The sequence below is a fragment of the Paramormyrops kingsleyae genome, chromosome 9 (assembly GCF_048594095.1).
Source record: "Paramormyrops kingsleyae isolate MSU_618 chromosome 9, PKINGS_0.4, whole genome shotgun sequence".
Classification (NCBI taxonomy): domain Eukaryota; kingdom Metazoa; phylum Chordata; class Actinopteri; order Osteoglossiformes; family Mormyridae; genus Paramormyrops; species Paramormyrops kingsleyae.
Genome location: NC_132805.1, coordinates 28,221,620 through 28,242,034, shown reverse-complemented (window position 1 = coordinate 28,242,034; position 20,415 = coordinate 28,221,620). Strand labels below are relative to the sequence as shown.

The 20,415-nt window shown below is 45.6% G+C and overlaps 1 protein-coding gene across 2 annotated transcripts in view; it reads right to left on the bottom strand.

The window, feature by feature from the left end:
- Positions 1-1,130: 1,130 nt before the first annotated feature.
- The window catches only part of grb10b (growth factor receptor-bound protein 10b), a 63,430-nt gene continuing 44,145 nt past the window's right edge, over positions 1,131-20,415 (bottom strand). For both annotated transcript variants that reach the window (XM_023806242.2, XM_023806243.2), the window contains 12 exons: positions 13,179-13,335; positions 9,607-9,722; positions 8,323-8,397; positions 7,921-8,058; positions 7,387-7,497; positions 6,318-6,416; positions 6,000-6,077; positions 5,522-5,638; positions 5,097-5,163; positions 4,902-4,989; positions 4,727-4,820; positions 1,131-4,624 (listed from right to left, as the gene is read on the bottom strand). In XM_023806242.2, coding sequence (XP_023662010.1) covers positions 4,478-4,624; positions 4,727-4,820; positions 4,902-4,989; positions 5,097-5,163; positions 5,522-5,638; positions 6,000-6,077; positions 6,318-6,416; positions 7,387-7,497; positions 7,921-8,058; positions 8,323-8,397; positions 9,607-9,722; positions 13,179-13,335 — 1,287 coding nt within the window. In that variant the 3' untranslated portion in view covers positions 1,131-4,477. The remainder of the gene's footprint in view (positions 4,625-4,726; positions 4,821-4,901; positions 4,990-5,096; positions 5,164-5,521; positions 5,639-5,999; positions 6,078-6,317; positions 6,417-7,386; positions 7,498-7,920; positions 8,059-8,322; positions 8,398-9,606; positions 9,723-13,178; positions 13,336-20,415) is intronic.

Genomic DNA, 20,415 nt, shown 5'->3' with positions numbered 1-20,415 from the left:
AAGCCATTAGAGTAGAGTCGAAGTCCATGGACCATTCTATGTCATATAAAAAATTCACGGGCTGTGGGGGTGGTGGTTCCCAATGATAACATATTTACAATCTGATCCCTTAATATTGGGGTTTGGAACTTCCAGAATGTGCTCATAACAAATTAAAATTGTAACAGTTCATAATTAAAGTATGATTAGAATCCTTGTTTAATAAGCTTGGACTTTAAATTGCAAAAAGTACTGCCACACCACCAACTTCTTATTTACCTTTATTCACAATATCTAGTCTTTCAAAAGATGTTGTGGTTGCTGAGCTGTTCCTTTCTTCACTGTCACTTCAGTGCCTATAAATCGCTTCCATGATTTACCAAAACAGTAGTATGTGGCGTGTTTCACTAACCAAATTTAATAAGCGTAAGGATGCACTAAATATATGCAGATTACTAACTTTTGGGCATCACCATACACATCTTGTTAATATTTTAATTGTACTACTAATCTGCTTACTAAATTGTGGATGTAAGTAAACGTCTGTGTAGTAGTGAAATGGTGTTCAAAAAAACAGACAGTGGGAGGGTAAGGTGTAAGAGCGGTGTTCAAAAAACAGACAGTGGGAGGGTAAGGTGTAAGAGCAGTGTTCAAAAAACAGACAGTGGGAGGATAGGGTGTAAGAGCGGTGTTCAAAAAACAGACAGTGGGAGGGTAAGGTGTAAGAGTGGTGTTCAAAAAACAGACAGTGGGAGGATAGGGTGTAAGAGCGATGTTCAAAAAACAGACAGTGGGAGGGTAAGGTGTAAGAGTGGTGTTCAAAAAACAGACAGTGGGAGGGTAAGGTGTAAGAGCGGTGTTCAAAAAACAGACAGTGGGAGGATAGGGTGTAAGAGCGGTGTTCAAAAAACAGACAGTGGGAGGGTAAGGTGTAAGAGTGGTGTTCAAAAAACAGACAGTGGGAGGGTAAGGTGTAAGAGTGGTGTTCAAATAAGCAGTAAGGGAATAAGGTGGCAAGAACTGTATTCAAAAAACAGACAGCGAGGAGATAAGGTGTAAGTGTTTTTTTTCTTTCTTCTGTGTGTTACAGACCCAAATATCAGTCTAATATCTGACCAACTGCAGACCAGGCAACACCAGTACAGCATTAGTTGAATGGTAATGTATTAATGCTTTATTCTAATTACAATAAACAGAATATTTCAGTCCCTTATTTGTACAAAAATACCTGAAAAGGTTACAATTAAGATTTAAAAATCTGTCAACTATTTACAGAACAAAGCAAAGCACATCATGAATACAGGAAGTCTCTTAGAAGAGATAAGTTACATTTCTGTTTTGCATTCCCTGAAATACACCTACAACACGTACATACATAAACACATACTCACACACTCAGGCACTCACACTTTTAGTCACTTAATTCTGCATCATGACAATATATGCCAAGCTGCAGAGTCTTCAGCGGTAAAGATTCAGCAACTGGTCAAATTGTCAGGTCAAGATTAGTGCAGGACACTGGAGGCACTGCATGTTTTTCAGACATTTTACACAGAGAGAGAGAAAAAAATACAGTTTATTTTTGGAAACTAGTATACACACAGATCCTTGGAGCAAACTACTTACAATAAACTATTTGGTCTTCTCAACAAACAAAATAACTAAAATGTACTGCTAACAAATAAACCATAAAATTTAATTCCAAAAGACCAGTTTTCAACAGGCTCTCTATCAACCCTGAGCAACCCAGTTACATTCATGTAAATTAGGTGAAGAAACTAGGTGAAGAAACACCTAATTTAGCTACTAAGCTAACAAATCGCATTAACGGCTAAGGGCAGCAAGACATTATGCAACGATAAAGTTTTAATGAGTAACAAAACACAAAATACTGTATCTTTATGAAGCCTTGGGTGTTCACATTATCTCCACCATAAAGCGAGTGAGTGAGATCAGTTGAACTTAAGGTAATCTTTAACAATTTAAGGATGAAAGTCAAGTGTTCATTTTAAGATCTAAAAAAATAAAAATTAAGAATCTGATAATTATATATATATGTGTGTGTGTGTGTGTGTGTGTGTTGTATATAGAGAAAAAAAATCAGTCACATACATTACATATCTGCTTTAAGGGCAATCTTGTTTGACAACATTGGTAAATCAAGAATCTTAATATGTACATTAATAAAAAAAAATGCACTCAAAGTCAAGTTTCTTCATTGTGTTTGCAGTAATGATAAAAAAATGCAGTACTTAGTGAAGTGTGACCTACAATACCCCTAAAATACAGTGTTACCGCTACGTTTTCCCCAATGATTCACAAAATATTTGTTTCTTCAGATGTTGTAATTAAAGCTACTGGTGCAACAAGAAGCAAAACAATATTACCACAATTATCATTAAGTAACCAGTATGTTAGTGTTACCGGAGAATGTCAATTCTGCTAGACGCACAGAAACAGCCGCACACACTGCAGCTGAACGGAAATCGATCACTTCACCACGAGGCTTGAATCCTATATATTGTGATTATATAGTATGGCATGTAATACATTTTTAGTGAACTTTAAATGCCAGAAACTGCCTTTGTGTTTTTCAATTTGACTGATTTTCTTGACCAAAACTGAACAGCAACTAAGCGAAAACCCAACATTGACACTTGAGAGGCCTACAAGTAACAGAAACCGTACTGACGGCAGCTGAACAGGAAGACTTAATGGCTGAATAAACGTGAGACCATTATGTTTCAGGAAAAAAAAGCCTGTAAGTGAATTAAATCTCATTCACACATTGTGGTAGTCTGAGGTCAATAGCAATGTTGCATGCAAAAATCCTGAAATGCATACTGGTTGAAATCGTGAAATGTTATTTCAAAACACGTGTGCTATAACTGTGATTCCGTGCAGTGTCTTAAAGAAAAAATTATTACTATAAGCTAGAGATGCAAAAGAGGTTCCAAAATGTAATAAAACTAAAAATAAAAGCGGTACTGCACAGCACTGATAAAGAACTAAATTTCAAGTAATTAAACTTCAGATAAATAAATACATCACCGAAACAACACTTCTCATTCGTATTTGAATAAAACGATGATCTTAGTGTGGCCATTCTTTAATTCCCACCCAACTAGTTCCAGAACTAAAATGAACGGCTGTAATATTTTCAGATACAGGTAAAACGTTAAAAGCTTACTGACTGCTACTATACACAAGGGTGCACTGACATGACCTCCCCTAATTCCACATTGCATGGGCTTCACATTGCACTGTTCTTTCAACAGTAATTTTAAGCACAAGGAAATGCGACTCCAGAGTGGCTGTTCTCCTGTCGGTATTCCGGTTTCATCGTATGGGATGTGGCTACCATGCGGCTACCGTCCCTCTCCACTAGGGGGTGCTGGAGGTGTAGTGGTTTGTTATGCACTGTCATTGAAAGGGAGAAAAGTGAAACGGGGGGGGAAAAAAAAAAGTATTGGCTCACCCCTCCCTCAATAACAAAGATTATAAATCACTACATACACGTCTTTTATAATAATTTCTGTTTTTTTCCCCTCCTGGGTCACACCATTGGAGGAACAGCCCAGCAGTGATTCCTAGCTTGACATTACTTTAAGCAGCAATAAGGTTTATTTCCAAGCAATAACAAATGCTTGCTAGCGATAAGAAAATAACGTAAGAAATAACAATAATAATAACAAGATTATCCTCTGCGCAGAACACGATGTCCTGAGGTACAAGGTGAGGTGGGTTGTGTGGTGTGGTGCAGGGAAAGACATGATGGTCAGCTGAAGGATGCTGGAGGTGAAAGTGTCCACAAGGGGGCGCCAGAGTCCCACACAGCTGCTCATAGGCAGGGCAGCCAATGCCTCCATAAAAAGGCTACATATATTGTCACCATGAAAGACAGTAAGCTGCTTTGTACTGTGTGTGAAATATTAAGCTCCCTAAATCCATGCCGATTTAAGCCAGCTGACAATTCCTTGGTGGCTGGGTGGCCAATTCAGCCTTTCTGAGATTAAACCCGCCCCCCCCCCCACCCTGTCAGAATTTATAACGATCCAATAAACATGAAGCACTTTCACATTTTTACCCCGAAGTTTTTGATGGAAAACTCTTTTTTTCCGAAGAAGCCTTTTACAACACGAAGGCTAATTTCATTGAGTGCAAAAATTAGTTAAAAAATAAAATAAAACTACCTTTCCATCTATGCGTTAAGAATTTTCCCAAACAAAAACCAGCCTCTTGATTCCTGACAATTTCCTAAAAAACGGGAAAACCTAAGAATATACTCCAGATGATTGTACAAGAAGATTAAATGAATATGTTATCCTTGCCCATAGATAGCACTACAGCATACTAATTGCGGCTTCATTTCAGTGTTGGCTTTGATCTCATTAATAAATGCAGAAGAAAAATGATTCCCATTGGCAGTCTCTGATAGTGTAACACAAGCAAATGTTCGTAAATGAATGTGAGGTCTGGCTTATGCAAAGGTCAAAGGTCATAAGGCCACCACTGTGCAAGGATGCTTAAGTTTGCAAGGCAGGACTCCTTTGTTGAGCTGATAGAACTCTACCAGCTGTATTAGGTCAGTGAATTTGGTGGCTCCATCATCAAGGCTAAAGAAGATCTGTCCATCATCTTCACACTGAAAGTGTTAACCAAAAAGACCAGTTATTACAGATGAAATACTCAAATCCTTGCATATTTCCCAAATTCCAGAAGAAATAATCTGCCTGGTGACACCTACTGGTAAGATCTGGAAATGCTTAATCTTCTGGTGATGGCACAAGGTGAGGACAAACGCCTTTGGGTTGCTCTGACTGTCTCTCAACAGGAACAATCTATAACACAAATTAAAAAAGCAGTTGCAATCCAGGTTCAAAGGGCACAGCCAGGGGGCACTAGAATGTGCAATGTCTCACCCGTCCACTTGGCCCTGCTGGATGACCATGCGGTGGGACTCCTCTCGAGTGATCCGCCCGTGGAACCACAGCTGTGTCCGGTGAATCACTGAAAGACAGACGAAACACGTAGGTAAGTATCCTGCCCGCATGACGCACAGTTCCCAGAATGCCGCTGGCCGGCATCTCAGTCACCTTCCTGTTGGGTGGAGATACCTGTGCTCAACGAGGAAGAATGAAGTGGACTGGGACTCCCCAGGATGTTCATTCGCTGACTTCGCTTCTGAAAGACCAACAAGTAGAGAGCCGTGCACTCAATGTACAGCAGCAGACAGTGCACATCCGCTTTGCATGATTACTAATCTGCTACAGGGTCACGATGAACCTGGAGCCTATCGCAGGGAGCACAGGCCCCAACCAGGGGACACCCTTCAGGGGACAGCAGGATGTGGGTGGGGAATCGAACCTGGAACCCCCAAGGTGTGTGCCTACGGTGCTACCTACTGAACCACAACGGTACCCCAAGTCAGGCTACAAGAAAGCATATTTAAAACGACAGTATGAAGACAATCGTAAAAAGCCCGTTTTGCGTCTGCATGATGCCTAAAGGGGCTGCAGGGCGCCTGTCGGCTGCTCCTCACCCTCCAGGTGTGACCCTCCTCCATGGCAGCACTCTGGGCCTCCACGGGGTTATCGATGACCCGGCCTATCCTTCCGGAAAAATCCATGGCCACCAGCGAATTCTCGGACACGCTCCTCTGGGAGAGGGAGAGAGTAGATCAATGAGGACGTGACCCTTACAGCACATGTCCCACCCACCCTTGGACACGGTCGTCAGACCTATGCCTTTTCATTGGATGGTATCCAAACAGCTCAGACCATCTAGATCTAGTGTATTTTTTCTTTTCATTCCCTAACCGACATTCCAGGCTCATGTACATTGTGAAGTTAGCACCTGAGTCTGGTACAAAAGAGAAAGCGTAGTACACTGGTCAGCCTTAGTGATGCTTCCAGACCAAGGAGGTGTTCCTCCGACAGGGCTACTCAACAGAGGCACCACACAGCCGTATTTAACCTAATGATGCCTTTAAGAGGAGAAAAATCAAACATAGGTCTTACCACAGGTGCTGAGAAGTGAGACAGTAATGTTTTCCGTTGCTGGGGGACTCTGTAGTTCTCATACAGCAAAATGCCATACTGTAAAGACAGCAGGTAGACTGTCACAATTATCATAATGTCGCTTCATTATTATACCACGCAATGAATTCCTTTGACTGATGCCGACAAACTGCACAATTTACATCATCTTAGAAAAGAATCACGACAGGTGTATAAAAAATGGTATACGCTGGGCTAACATTCACAACATCAGTTAAATAAAAAAAACGCCCCGTTTGCGTGGAAGATAACCGGCATTGCCCCCCCCCCCCCCCGCACCTTCAGAAGTCGGAAAGCCGTCATCCAGCACGTGCGGCTCTGCTCGTCCTCCGCACACAGCATCCGTGATTCCTTCATGTCGTTCCGCACTTTGTTTGGCTACAGTAAATAAAAATACTTTATCAACCGCCTTTCACAGAAAACCAGTCACAAAGCTCTGTATAAAACTAAATTGCAGAGAACATAGAAAAACAAGAAACCTAACAACAATTTAAAAATAAACAGCAAATGAACGTCGACAAAACACGATTTCACAAGGCCAAGTTTTCCCGAATGCCTGAGGGAAAAAGGTAAGTTTTGAGCTGCCCTTTAAAACCTTGAACAGTCTGCAAATCGCAATGACCGAGGAAGATCATTCCACAGCCTTTGGGCAGCAACTTAAAATGCCCGATCACCGTGCGTTTTTAGTCTCGTCCGTGGAACACAAATGAGACCTTGATCAGTGAACCTTAAAGTACAGAATAAAATGCCACAATGTTAGGCACGGTGATGCTTCAGGGAGAGACAATATGAGCAAGCTGGGTGACCCAGAGAGAGAGCTAAACACCTGGAAGTTAAGTGAGAAAGCATTACAGCAGTGTCAAGGATTTATGACGATTTTCTATGAAACTGGAAAACCAAACAACATATTCCAGATGTCTGTACCAGGAGCTTAAATCAAAATGCTGTACATGCCCGTTGAGATATCTACAGCACACGAGTTTCAGCTTCATTTCAATGCTGGCTGCTATCTCACTGTTTAGTACTAAAGAAAATAAGACTCAGTGGCTCATTTGAAAGTGGTGGTAGCCTAGTCTTCAGCTTGACACGGCCAATTTTCAGAGGGACGAGAAGCTCCCCCATAACGACAACACCAGGGTGTTAGCACTGAATCTCAGCAGGAATATGATAGGTCGAGGCAGTTGGGAAAAAGTCCCCTGATTTCCAATCAAATTAAGTTCCTGCTGTATCAAGGGCAACCTCCATTATAGCCCACAGAATGTGTGGGGATGAAAAGACCAATAATTTGTCCATTAATACCCCATTTATACAAAGAAGATCTCTGAAAACTAGAGGATTTAAAACTCACCTTTATGCAGAACTCAAAGTCTGTTGGTGCATTGTGCAGCTTCTTGCCTGTAATAACTGTGAAGATGTTGTTGTCTTCTAGGTCAGCCAGTAACTGTAAATGCCTTGGCTCCTGGATTGAATTGATCAGCCGGCATATAAAGAAGAGAAAAGTTAAGTTGAGGGAGACATAGCAGAATAGGAGGTCATAGCCCGGAGCGCTGACCTTCTTTAATGAATGCTCCCAAAAGTAAACAAAGATTTTAATCACTAGAAGACCTTTCATCTAATGTTAACACAGAATTTGTAGATGTGAACGTTTATGAACACACACACACACACACACACACACACACAAGTCATAATAACAGGCTTTTATCACATTATTTGCTTACGCATACACGCACACACACGACAATATATTAACAGATAGAAAGATTCATTCAGAAGCAAATTTAGAAATGCAATACATTTGTAAATTTGATTGCAAATCAAATAAATCTTTCAATTTAATAATATATTATGAAATAATTAATTTATTAATCATTTTTCCTACCTTAGATGTTCCTTTTGTTGAAAAGTACATTCCAGACCGTCTTAAGAAAACATATAACTTCTTCCATGATTTTCTTCCCACCTCTTTTAAATACAAGAATCCCTGGATTTCAGGATAACAGCTGGAGTTCAAGAAATTCTGGAGGCGAGAGACAGTGACGGAGTGCTCGGTAAATCACAGTCACTGTCAGTGTGCGATTAAAGTTGAAGACACTTAATGCCTCTCTGCGCTCCGCTAGCATCCAGTGTGCAGATGGTGAAAACAGTAATGCTAAGTGATTAAGCCATCTTTGTTAAGACCACACGACGTTGGAAGCCATTACAGAGGCGGTGCGACTGCACTTTCGATAACGCTCATTCAGAAACGCTGTTTATTTGTGCTTTCGTGGGGGTCGGCTGATACCTGAAGAAGCTGAGATGGTGGTATAGAGCAGTTGGTATCCTGACACCATGCAACCATATGCTCGGGAAAGAAGTTCTGCAAGAAAGGTCCCATCGAGATGTAAGCTCAGTGCACACAAAGGAACCTACGCAGCCCGAGATTCGAACTTATTCTCTGTGTGAGACTCAAACCTACCCCGACAATGCACTATTTAATACATGTGCCCCACGTGCAGGGCATGTGGGATTTGCTCACTTCTGTGACAAGACACGACCCTGACAGTTTAAAAAAATCAGGGTATCAGCTAGGAAGTTAGGGTCCACTGCCAGGCAGCACAGAGATCAATGCAATACCGTATTATTATTATTATTATTAGTAGTAGTAATAGTAGTACTTTTAACCTAAACTAGCATTGCAGCTCAGAACTGCACCTTGTCTCTGCATATATATAGTCACATATGAGGAAAAATGGCTACATTTAAATATCAGTCAAGTTAATCGATGGAAAAAAGCGTAAAAGTGATCGGTCATCCAATCTCTGCCACTGAAACCCTTCCTAAGAGCTTTAAAGCACTCTGCAAAGGTGGCAAGAGGAACACACCAGTGGCCAATTAAGAGAGCTGCGAGTTCATTGCCAAGAAATTAACCAATCATTTGCAAGGAGACAGCAGACAATGGGTTGAACTCAGTTTGAGCTCCAAAGCTTCAGGTCAGCTAACCAATCAGGTGTTGTATTACAACCTGCGCTATAAAACTCTTCACTCCTTTAATTAGGTCTGTCTGTTCCTGTTCATTAACAAATGACCCCTTTCACAGCTGAGATGTCCCACCTAACACAAGCACAGACATAAAGAGTCATCCAAAGCCAGCTTACACATTCATTTACAACAGAGAAAATATCAAAACCTAGTATATATCAGAGTTGATCAAACGTTGCGACACGACACAAATTAAACACAGGAATGATGATGCAAAATGCAAAAAAAGCAATGAATTGAAAATGGTGGCGCAGGAGGTAGTGCTATCGTTTGGCAACCAGAGAGTTGCAGGTTCGAGCCCTGGTTCCTCCTTGAGCAAGACACTGAACCCCAAATTGGTCCAGGTGTGCAGGGTGGCGTCTTGCATGGCAGCCTTCGCCACCGGTGTGTGGATGGGTGTGTGGATGGGTGTGTGGATGGGTGAATGTGAGGCATGTATTGTAAAGCGCTTTGAGTACTCGTAGGAGTAGAAAAGCGCTGTATAAATGCGGTCCATTTACACCATAATTTTCAGCGGAAAAACATGAGTGAGGAAGGGGACCCTTACCGAGGGGTTTCTGAAGAATTCATATTTGGCGTAGTTCTTCCTGAACAGGAATTTACTTTCACTTGTCATGGAAGCGTGAACCTGCAGCACAAGCTCATGGTCCTCCAGACACCTGTCTGTGTGGAGAAGAGCCAGCAGACAATGTCAGATCCCTCAGGTACCATGGACAAGAAGAAAGTCCACATAGCAGACACAGCCATACCCCTACTGCGGCACGGCGGAGCGCGCGGCCGTACCCCTACTTCGACACGCCGGACTGTGCGGCCATACCCCTACTGCGACACGGCGGAGCGCGCGGCCGTACCCCTATTTCGACACGCCGGAGCGCGCGGCCGTACCCCTAATGCGACACGGCAGTGTATTTTCTCACTGAAGGAATTGAGTATTACGCTCGTGTGTGACTGGATTCCAGCTGTTTCCAAGACTCTGAGAACGACACACACTTGAGTTTGGCACGACCTGACAGCTTCATATCGATCTCCTGTAAGGAGATACATCCCTGGAGGTAATACGTGTCTGGAAAACCTTACCAGGGCATTCGGATGGGCGGCTAACCCCGGGAAGGCTCACTCGGTACAAGCCCGACGTTAGCGCTTCTCAGCCACAGGGTGACGGCAGCGAGCGCAAGAAGTGTCAGCGCTCTGAACGGTGAGGAGAGCATTCAGGGCAGTAAATGAGCATGCTCTAGTGGCAGTAACCGGTCTCTCTCGTTGAAAATGCCCACCATTTCATTACCAGCAAAAACCGGAATGCCATTCTGCTCGAAGGTCCAATGCCTTTTGCAGGGAGTGCATGTCCATTTGCTGCGCACAAACCAAAGGCAAGACACAGGTCCACCCCACCATCCCCCATGTTTAAGGAGTGATCGGATCTTCGGCTCAGCCAGACACACGCACACGTGCCTTTCCAAACGCTTGTCATCCGTATGCAGAACTCAGTCCCATTCCAGCGTATTCTGTTCCCCCGTTCTCCTAGCCCCCACCCATAAACCATGCCGACTCCTCCAATCCCAAAAAGGCGCAAAAACGACAGCGAAAAGTCTAGTGAGTGGGGCCCCCTGTTGGCCCGGGGGGGTTTGGAAAAGAGTAATGAATACAGCTTGCAACATGGTGACTTCTTCTGTGTCTTATACTGAGGGAAACTGTAGAGAAACATGCAAGGCCACCATGCCGGTGGGAACCTTCCGGAAGGTGTACTGGACAGTGAGTGGGGCTCACTGGGAGGGAGCCATACCCTGCAGACGACCAGTAAATCAACAGCACTTTCATTCATTACATTATGAAGACAGAAATTATTTTCATATAATCATACCTTGAAAAAACACACTATTATAATAACTTGCTATCGCAGCTCTGACTTTCGGTGAGGTCCAGTTACATTGGACATGAAACATTTTTTTAAATATTTTTCGCCTACGATAATACATGATGGTCTGAGTTGTGTAAAAAGGCCAAAGCTTTCTTTTGCTCATTATCCACACTGTGGATAACTATGCCAGCTCACACAGGGCTGCGGGTTCGAATCTTGCTTCTGCTCTGTGTCTATGGGACACCTGCTTCTTCCCACATTAACATGAACATGCATCTCTAAAAGCTCCGTGTGTTTTCATGCGTGTTTGTGCACATGTTTATGAACGTATGGTAAACTGGCATCCCACCCAGGGCCTCTCCCTGCCTTGTGGCATGTCCTGTGTGTGACAGGTGAATGCGTGACACACATGACGGATCATGTGACCCCATGATGATGTCACCTCTGAGGATTCCTGAGGCAGTTGTCACAGTGACCAGAGATTAATTCAGCCACTTACTGAAGAACCCCCCCCCAAAGCTGCCCCACACAGTGACCCTTTGGAAAGCTCTGAAGCACAGCCCAACAGACTGCGGTTTCACAAGTGTGGAATCCAGAGTGAGCTCTACCAGTGGTGTCCAAGATCATAAAAAACAAAAGCGCAAAGAATGCAGGTGGGGGGGGGGGGGGGATCAGACATGGCAGGGAATGTGGGGAACATGGCGGGGAACACGGTAGGGAACATGGTGGGAAACAGGGGTAAATGGTGAGGAACATGGTGGGAAATGTGGAGAACATGCCGGGGAACAGGGGGAAATGGCAGAGAAAGTGGGGAACATGGCAGGGAACATGGTGGGGAACAGGGGTACATGGCGGGGAATCGGGGGAAATGGCAGAGAAAGTGGGGAACATGGCGGGGAACATGGTGGGGAACAGGGGTACATGGCAGGGAACATGGTGGGGAACAGGGGTACATGGCAGGGAACATGGTGGGGAACAGGGGTACATGGCAAGGAACATGGTGGGGAACAGGGGTACATGGCAGGGAACATGGTGGGGAACAGGGGTACATGGCAGGGAACATGGTGGGGAACAGGGGTACATGGCAGGGAACATGGTGGGGAACAGGGGTACATGGCAGGGAACATGGTGGGGAACAGGGGTACATGGCGGGGAACATGGTGGGGAACAGGGGTACATGGCAGGGAACATGGTGGGGAATTGGGGGTAACATTAAAGACTGGGATTGACATTTGATTATGCAATGTTTAAAAATGAAAGCACTGGGCTCACGTTTCGGTTTGCTTAATTAGACACTCATATATCATTTATATATTTATTCATATTAATATGCATGAGGAGTATAAAGCAGGCAGGTTGTTATAAATAAATGGCAGTGATTCACTGAATTTACTGATTAGCACCATTCCGCCGTCAGCAGAATGCGATATTATAATTACGCTGCTTGCTTCACCTATTCTCACATCGGGTACATAACGTGCAGTGGTCCTCAAAAACCAAAGTCATTGTACAGTCTGGCTAGCAGAGAGGCTCCGCGGTCATTAATAAAAGTTACCGGGACACGCCTCGAGCTCCCCGTCCGCGTTAACGAGAACCCCGTGTGGATGTGATCGGGGGACGCGGAATCGGGGGACGCGGAATCGGGGGACGCGGAATCGGGGGACGCGGGGGCACGAGGCAGACAGACAGCCCCGGACGGCACAGTCAGCGCTTACGGAGTTGACTCGTGTAGCATCGCTGCACAAGCTAGAGAAGTGGAATAAAGAGACCCGACACATGAAGAACGGTACCACAGTGACTATGCTTACAAGACTGGCGTGTAGAGCGGCATGTGACCGCTTCCCCCCTCCCTGGGCCCCAGGCATGTTCCCAGCCTCACGCAACGAGGCTCTACCTGATTATTCAGGCTAGTCCTACCGTCGCGATGTCAAACTCGTCAAAACCTTTGTTTCTAGCACCATCCCAAGCAATAAATCAGACAATAAATAGAATCTGGGAATAAAACACTCCCTGCGGTTCTTGGGGGGGGGGGGGGGGGGTAAGCATGAGCCTGCCGGTCAATATAGGTTTGAATTACAAATAGTTCTAAGGGTTAGCCGCTGACCGGGTTTGCGGCCCATTGGGTTAGCCGCTGACCGGGTTTGCGGCCCATTGGGTTAGCCGCTGACCGGGTTTGCGGCCCATTGGGTTAGCCGCTGACCGGGTTTGCGGCCCATTGGGTTAGCCGCTGACCGGGTTTGCGGCCCATTGGGTTAGCCACTCACCTAGTCCCAGCAGAGGATGGTGCTCCACGAGGGTCCAACTGTTGTCATCCACACAATGGCTTTTGTACACCAGCAGCTGGCAGAGGTCTCTGGCCGTCATGTCCGCCGGAATCTCCACAGCTTTCCCCGTGCCATCTTCACTGAAGACTTTTATAATCTGAAAGACGGAAAAAAAAAAAAAAAATCAAATGATAATTAATTAAAAGCCACAAGTCGTCAAATCCCTCCTGCCCGGAAACGCCTGCAATGCGTAATCAAGAAGCAAACATTCATTAAAAATAAAGAAGAGTAATACGTCATGAAAAAGCGTACGGGCCTCATAGCTGGGGGGGTAACCGAGCTCCAAACCCACGCCCCCCACCAGCGCCGTGCAGTGCCGCAGGCCCGCACCGGGACAGAGGCTCTCTCTGCCCCCCCCCCCCCCCCGTCTACAACGCAGAGTCAGAGTCATGTTTCAAGTCTAAATAGTTCAGGCAAGGTTTAGGTCTCCTTCAGGACCACCGGTTCACACCCCCCTTTGATGGCGGGCGTTTTTTTTTCCAGATCCACGTTGAGATGGAGACCACGCACTTGCCGAAAAATAAAAACGTTACGGAAATGCAGAAAGGCCATTAACCCCCCCTTCAACCCCATCCTACCCCCCCTTATGGCCGGTCCTCCTCTGGGGCCCCAGCAGAAAGACGATTTAGGATCCATCTCTACATCACATCTTCCTTTCGACGAAGCCGACGACGAAGTTAAAGAAAGTGTCTCTGCGACCCCCCCTCTGAGTTTTTTTTGTGCGACACGCTCAGGAGGCTTACCTCTGCGGGGGCCAAAAGGCAGCAGTCTGGAGAGCAGGACGGCATTTCCAAAGTCTGTCCGCCTCCAGAGAAAGAGTCCGTCTTTCCGGAAAGCTCCAGCTCTGGCCGAACAATAGTGGCGTGCCGTTCTAGGGTGTCACCGGATTACGGCGCCGTGGCACCTGTGTGGCACAGCCTAACCGCTGGCCGGCATAGCCGCGAGCAGATGGCACTGCGCGCAGCCGGGCTCACAACTTCCCTGTGATCTCCTCACAAAGGGTTACGCGCTGAGGCTTTTAGGTAGTGAATCAAACCACACTTCCCTAACCAATCGTGGAGCCGGCTTAGGCTGATGTAATCATTTACCACACAGACAGAGACACGGACACACGCGCGCCCGCCCGCACACACACACACACATACACACACACGCACAGAGGCTGCAACCTCACACCCAGGAACAAAAATCTGCCTGCCAGCCTAACGTCTTCACACACGCCGATCTGAGTGCTCTGAGCCCAGACCCAGCTTCTCTTCATAAATAATTATTACTAAAAAAAAAAAAAAAAAACACACACAATAGAAGAACATGAAGACTGAAAAAGAGACGAAGGTATTTTGCTGACGCCCCCCCCCCCCCCCGGCCAGCTTTCTTCCTAAGTTTAGCTCCAGCCTTGACTGCCAGAAATGCGTCTCACGGCGCGGAGGCTCGTTACGGGCTAAACGACACAAACCCGAGTAGCTGGACCTCCCATAAAGCCAGGTCTGGCCAACATCCTCCTCCGAAAATAGCCACACCCGGAAGTGAACTGTTTTCGTCCGCAGACGGCCGACGGGAGAGAAAAACACGATCCTCTGAGATACCTGCAATTATTTTTAAACCTCGTCTGGATCAGGAAGTTTGGAGGTACGGCCCAACTCCACTGATTATCAAGGGCCCTTAAAGGAAACAGTAACCGTCCTGTGGAAAGTGTATATTTAGCAACAAAACCGTCAACTGGCCGGCCAGATTCAGGAAGTGGGAACGGAGGTGACTGGGAGTCAGCCAGATAATGGCACGAAATGAGCGTCATGAGACGGATCTGAAGTGAGGCAGGAATCCACGTTTCAAATCAGGGGAATCTCGGTTATTTTGCGACACGCATTCAGGAGCTGGTTTGCTGTGATTGGGGGGGGGGGGGGGGCTGTGCCCTCATGGTGGCTAGAGGGGGAGAATCAATGCGACGGCTGCAGGACCTTTGGAGGTAAAGAAACCTCGACAGGCTTGACGTGGCACACGCAAGGTGTGGGACGCGTGTAACTGCCAGCAATCGCTGGATGGCCCACCATGATTGAGACACGGTGAGCTACATAGGCAAGGAACAGCATTCAGGTTTATCACTCATCTGCAGCAACAACAACAACAACAACAACAAAAAAACAAAGTGTTCGCACAATCAAATGGAAATTACCAAAAAACTGTGTACTACTTCCATCCATCTTAATTTACACAATATTGTAATATAATCCAGAGCAGCATTACTGCGGATGCCTGTCAGGAACAGCCAGATGTTGACACTAATCTTACAGCGTTTGACATTTTATGATTTTACAAAAGAGGGTAGCGGGGAAATGGCAGATCTTTGCAGCTTAAACCTACAAGCCACTCGCAGCGAATCGTTAGACACTCGGCTCCGGCTGAAAGAGAAGCCCGTTTACAAAGCCGTAGCCCTCGCTACAAGTGTGCCCGCTTGCATCACGGGGGCAGGTTAAGTCGATGGGGGGGGATGAGGGTTATTTTTAATGCTGGACTTCCATGGTGGAAAGGCCTGGTAGCTTCGGGGGGGGGGGGGTCAGTGCACTTGTAATATGCACCATCAACAGCAATCAAGACCACATGTTCAGAGTTAGCAGAGCAAAGTCTGCCTCTAATAGGTTATCCTGAATGATTCCTCCCTTCATGGACTGCATAAGTTACCAAACAATCACATAAAGCAGAATAAATGCATCATAACAAAAGAAGGTTCTGGATGTCAATGGCAGAAGAAAAGGAGCATGTCAGGACGCCCCCAGTCTGCACGCGTGTGCTTCCACTGTGCTGCCGAAGTCCGATTCCAGCCAAAATCCGAATACAGATAATTGGGTTTCAGAACGATAGTCTGCCTCTTGGACTGGACAGAAAAGACCACGGCTTAATTGTTTTAGCGAGCGCGCTCCATTAAAGCCGATGACTCATGCTCTGCACATCCAAGCGGCTCTTCCTTGTCCAATTTCTGATCACACAAGGCACCCCCCCCCCCACCACCGCCAACCGACCACCATGATTACACAGATCATTCTGACGTTCCTTTTCACTTGATAGCCCCGGACTGCATTCGTGGCTCACAATCATGTTTAATTTCTCCAAACATATTTTGCGCAATCGAGTGGATTTAGAGTCATGCGAGAGACTAAACTTAATTAAACATTAATGAAATGCATCATGAAACGCACCAGGAAGGGACTTCCTGAACAGATCCGGGTGTAGAACCCGCCTACCTGACCCATTAACAGAGAGACTTAAACCCGACGACAGTACAGCACAGCCCAGCTACATTTTCTGCAAATACAAGAAAAGTGGAATTTGGGAAGAGGCAAAAATGAAGATGCAAGAGGCCGTGAGACACGAGGTTGTAATGCTATTTAGTAAGTCTGAGGTGATGCAACTGAAATGACCTGTTAATACATTTTACTCATTTACTCATCTAGCATAACCAGACAGAGAGAGAGACCTTTGATACAATTCAACTGGCCGCATTAAAATTTTGCATTACAACTTCACTGAACTCTATGAACTGTAAATAAATAAACAGACAGAGCTTTCCGGAAGGAAGATTGGATTCCAATATTTACAACAGAAAAATGCACCATTGTAGCCCCTTGGACTCTGGCAATTGGACTGGGGCTTCACGGGATCCAGCCTGGAGATGTACTGGTACCAGAGACGTCCCACCCCAGCCGACAGCACCGGGGTACTGGGGCCAAGGGGCAGAGACGTCCCACCCCCGGCGACAGCACCGGGGTACCGGGGCCAAGGGCCAGAGACGTCCCACCCCTGCCGGGGGTACCGGGGCCAAGGGCCAGAGGCGTCCCACCCCCACCGACAGCACCGGGGTACCGGGGCCACCTCACAGCTCAAACTTCATTTTTAAAAACTGGGATAATGTGGGGAGTCAATCGAATCTACCAATAAGAGAAAAACACAGAAAGAAAAAAAAAACATCTAATTGTACTGATAATACCTCTATACTCACACTCCTGTCTTTAGGCAAACTGGAAAAAAGATTAGCGCCATTAAGCATCTGCACTCCCCACATCTGAGAACAGAAGATGTACTTCGCTGGAAAATAGATTAAAAAAATGCTAGTGTTATATTTTCCATGAGGTGGCTTGTTCAGATGCTGAAAGACATTCGCTCGCTCCCTCGCTCGCTCGCTCTCTTCGGAGTGCGGCTGAACACACCGGATAACACAGAGATCCTGCTCTAGCCGTGTCAGTAGCCACAGAGATGACAAGAACAAGAACAAGAACAAGAAAGCATTATGAGCAATGAAGAGCTTAATTAACATTTTTTCTCCTTACACCCAGACAAAAGATTCCTCGTCTTCTTCCAATAAAGAATAAGTCGTCCATCTGCTTGGCGACCAGCTGGCTACTTTTCTTGATGTCATTGGTGCCTGGGAATCTCAATTATGACATCAAAATGTCCTGATCTGGCTGCCATTGGTCGGCTGTGCAGAACCAGCAATCTATTGCAGTGACAGGTGATTAAATCAGCTCCATTACTGAGCAAAATTTCCTGTCTCTGTTGCATCTTTTTGGAAATGGAGAACAGGATGATCCAATGGCGACCGTACCAAACATGTGTATAATAATAATAATAATAATAAAAAAAACATTTATTATCATGCATGAGTCTCACAACCATCTGCCATCTGATAAGCAAGAAAATTATTCCAGTTGAAGGTGCGGGGATTATGATTGATGACGAAGTTACAGGCAGAATGAACTCAACAGAGAAACTTAAAAATGGTCCTTTAAGGACTCTCAATCCATCTCATCAATCCACACAGGAACCCATCACAAATGAGAGCTCTACAACATATTAATTAGTGCTAAAATCCCTTTCTCGTCAAAAAATCCTAAAAACCATTATTTTATTTTTTTTTACCTCTGTCAAAGGATAAACAAGACCAGACAACAAAATAAAAACCACCAACTCAGGAAAACATCCTACACATTTATCACTCATTTGGGCCATAATATTAAAGTTCAATTTTCAACGTCAAAATCAATACAGCAGATGTGAAGCCAAAAGATTTTGTGATATCAGAGCTCAGAATTGGTGCCCAAAAGAACCACGTCATCTATGTTCACTTGAGTTATGATATTACCCTTAGCCGGGTTTGAGTGGCTTCCAGTGGAGATTAAACCACACTGGAGGCCTCAACGTCACACTGGAGGCCTCAACGTCACACTGGAGGCCTCAACGTCACACTGGAGGCCTCAACGTCACACTGGAGGCCTCAACGTCACACTGGAGAACTTACCACTCCTCAGCATGGACCCTCCGATCCACACTATGTTCAAGGCATATAGGGTTATTTTTTGCCCGTGACCATCTGAAACCTCGGATACAAAGACACCCTGCTCGGTTGACACCCCGACCCCCCCCCCCCCCCCCGCCCCGCCCCGCCCCGCCAAAAACCAGAAGGATGTTAATACGACTCACAAAATAACGCAATGTCACAGTGACCAAAACAGTCACTGCTTGTTCTTCCGTGAGGACTTATTTTCTTGCACTCACCAACTGCTCCGTGATGCCTAACTGGTTCAAGGAAATACAGGCTGGGAATCGAATGGCAAGGACACTGCTGTGGCTGCAGATCTGAGTGGGGGGCAGATCATCTCTGACAAACTAATGGCAGGACGCAGAGGCGGGAAAGAAAACAGCACCAAGGAGCCGGGCCGAGCCGGTGGGCCGGGCCGCCAATGATGATGCGAGACGGCAGCCCTGCGGTGACGTGGCGCGTTTGGGCTCCCGCCAAGAACAGCACTCAGCCCCCACCCCTGCTCCCTTTTCACCAGAGATAATTACCGCTCCTCAAGCCAAGCTGAGGGTCTGTCTCAGTTTGTCCTATTCCCACATTTCTGACAGATGTGTGTCGGGGGAGGAGGGGACCCAAATGAAGAAATAAATTATTAAAGCAGGACGAGCGATGGCACTGGGAAGGAGAGATCTCCTGTATCGATTGTACAACAGCACGTTTCATCAGACCCTCTCTAACCTTCCCTCCATCTATGGGAATGAACCACTACTGCAGCAGCCCCTAAATGGGGCAAGTTATTATTCGGGAAACTGTAAACCAAGAAATGAACGGGAACAAAAACACACAGTCAGTACTACCAAGTCAAATTTGTGAAATGTAATGCTGTTGCATTCCATGGTCCATAGAATTAGCGTGCGATGCTAAAATTGCTACATGGAATAGCACTGCAGCATAACTTCAGGAAAAACAAACAAGCACAATAACCTTCCTTCCACAATAATCCCTTCTGCATGCAAAATAGTTAGTTAATTCACTTTATTAAAGACACAAAAGTAGGTCCATAGCAAGGATTTACAGGCTTACATAAAGGCTAAAACGGCAATAGAATCTGACGGAACTCAGTGTGGGGTTCGTCAAAGACAGGATTATGCTGTTCTTAGAGTCCATTATCCTGTACATGAGGTTCCGTATATATTTCCGATGTGTCTTTTTTAAAGGACCAGACTTCTGCAAAGTAAAAATATTCTACATTTGCTGTGTAACAGTACAAGCATCTAAAGTGTGACCTTCTCGATGCAAAAATTTGACCAGTAACTGTCCTCAATATAATCCAAAGTGTTTTGATTAAACCAAACGGTCTTCACCGCACAGTCGACCAACGTGCTTTCGATCACAATAAAGATCTTTCTCAAAATAAAAAGTCACACAGTACAAGTGCAACAAACTTCCCGTGTTACAGAGCAGTTCCCCCGAGACAAAAATCAGCACTTAAAAAAAGCACACACGTGGTAATTCTTGTATAAGTCCTGGCAAGAAAGGTCTCCCAGAAGAATTAAAAAAGGAAAAGAAAAACCAGAACGCATCACCCTGAGCATGTAGGAACACCAGCTTCTTGTAACTGACACTTACGCTCCTCGTTTGGTTCTGTGCACTGGATTCCTCTGCACTTAAGCAGGTTGAGTCGGCATGGCAGAGTGCAGCAATACAGCTAAACCCCAGGTGTGTGCAATTACTATGCTCTGCGTGGCCTTGCTGTGGTCCCCCCCCCCCCAACCCAACCCTGGGGGAGCAGAACCCATGCTGACGCTGCATAGATATCACCCAAACAGTTACAGATTTTTACATCCACTGCATGAAATTCAAAGGATTTTAATTCAGTTCGAGCTA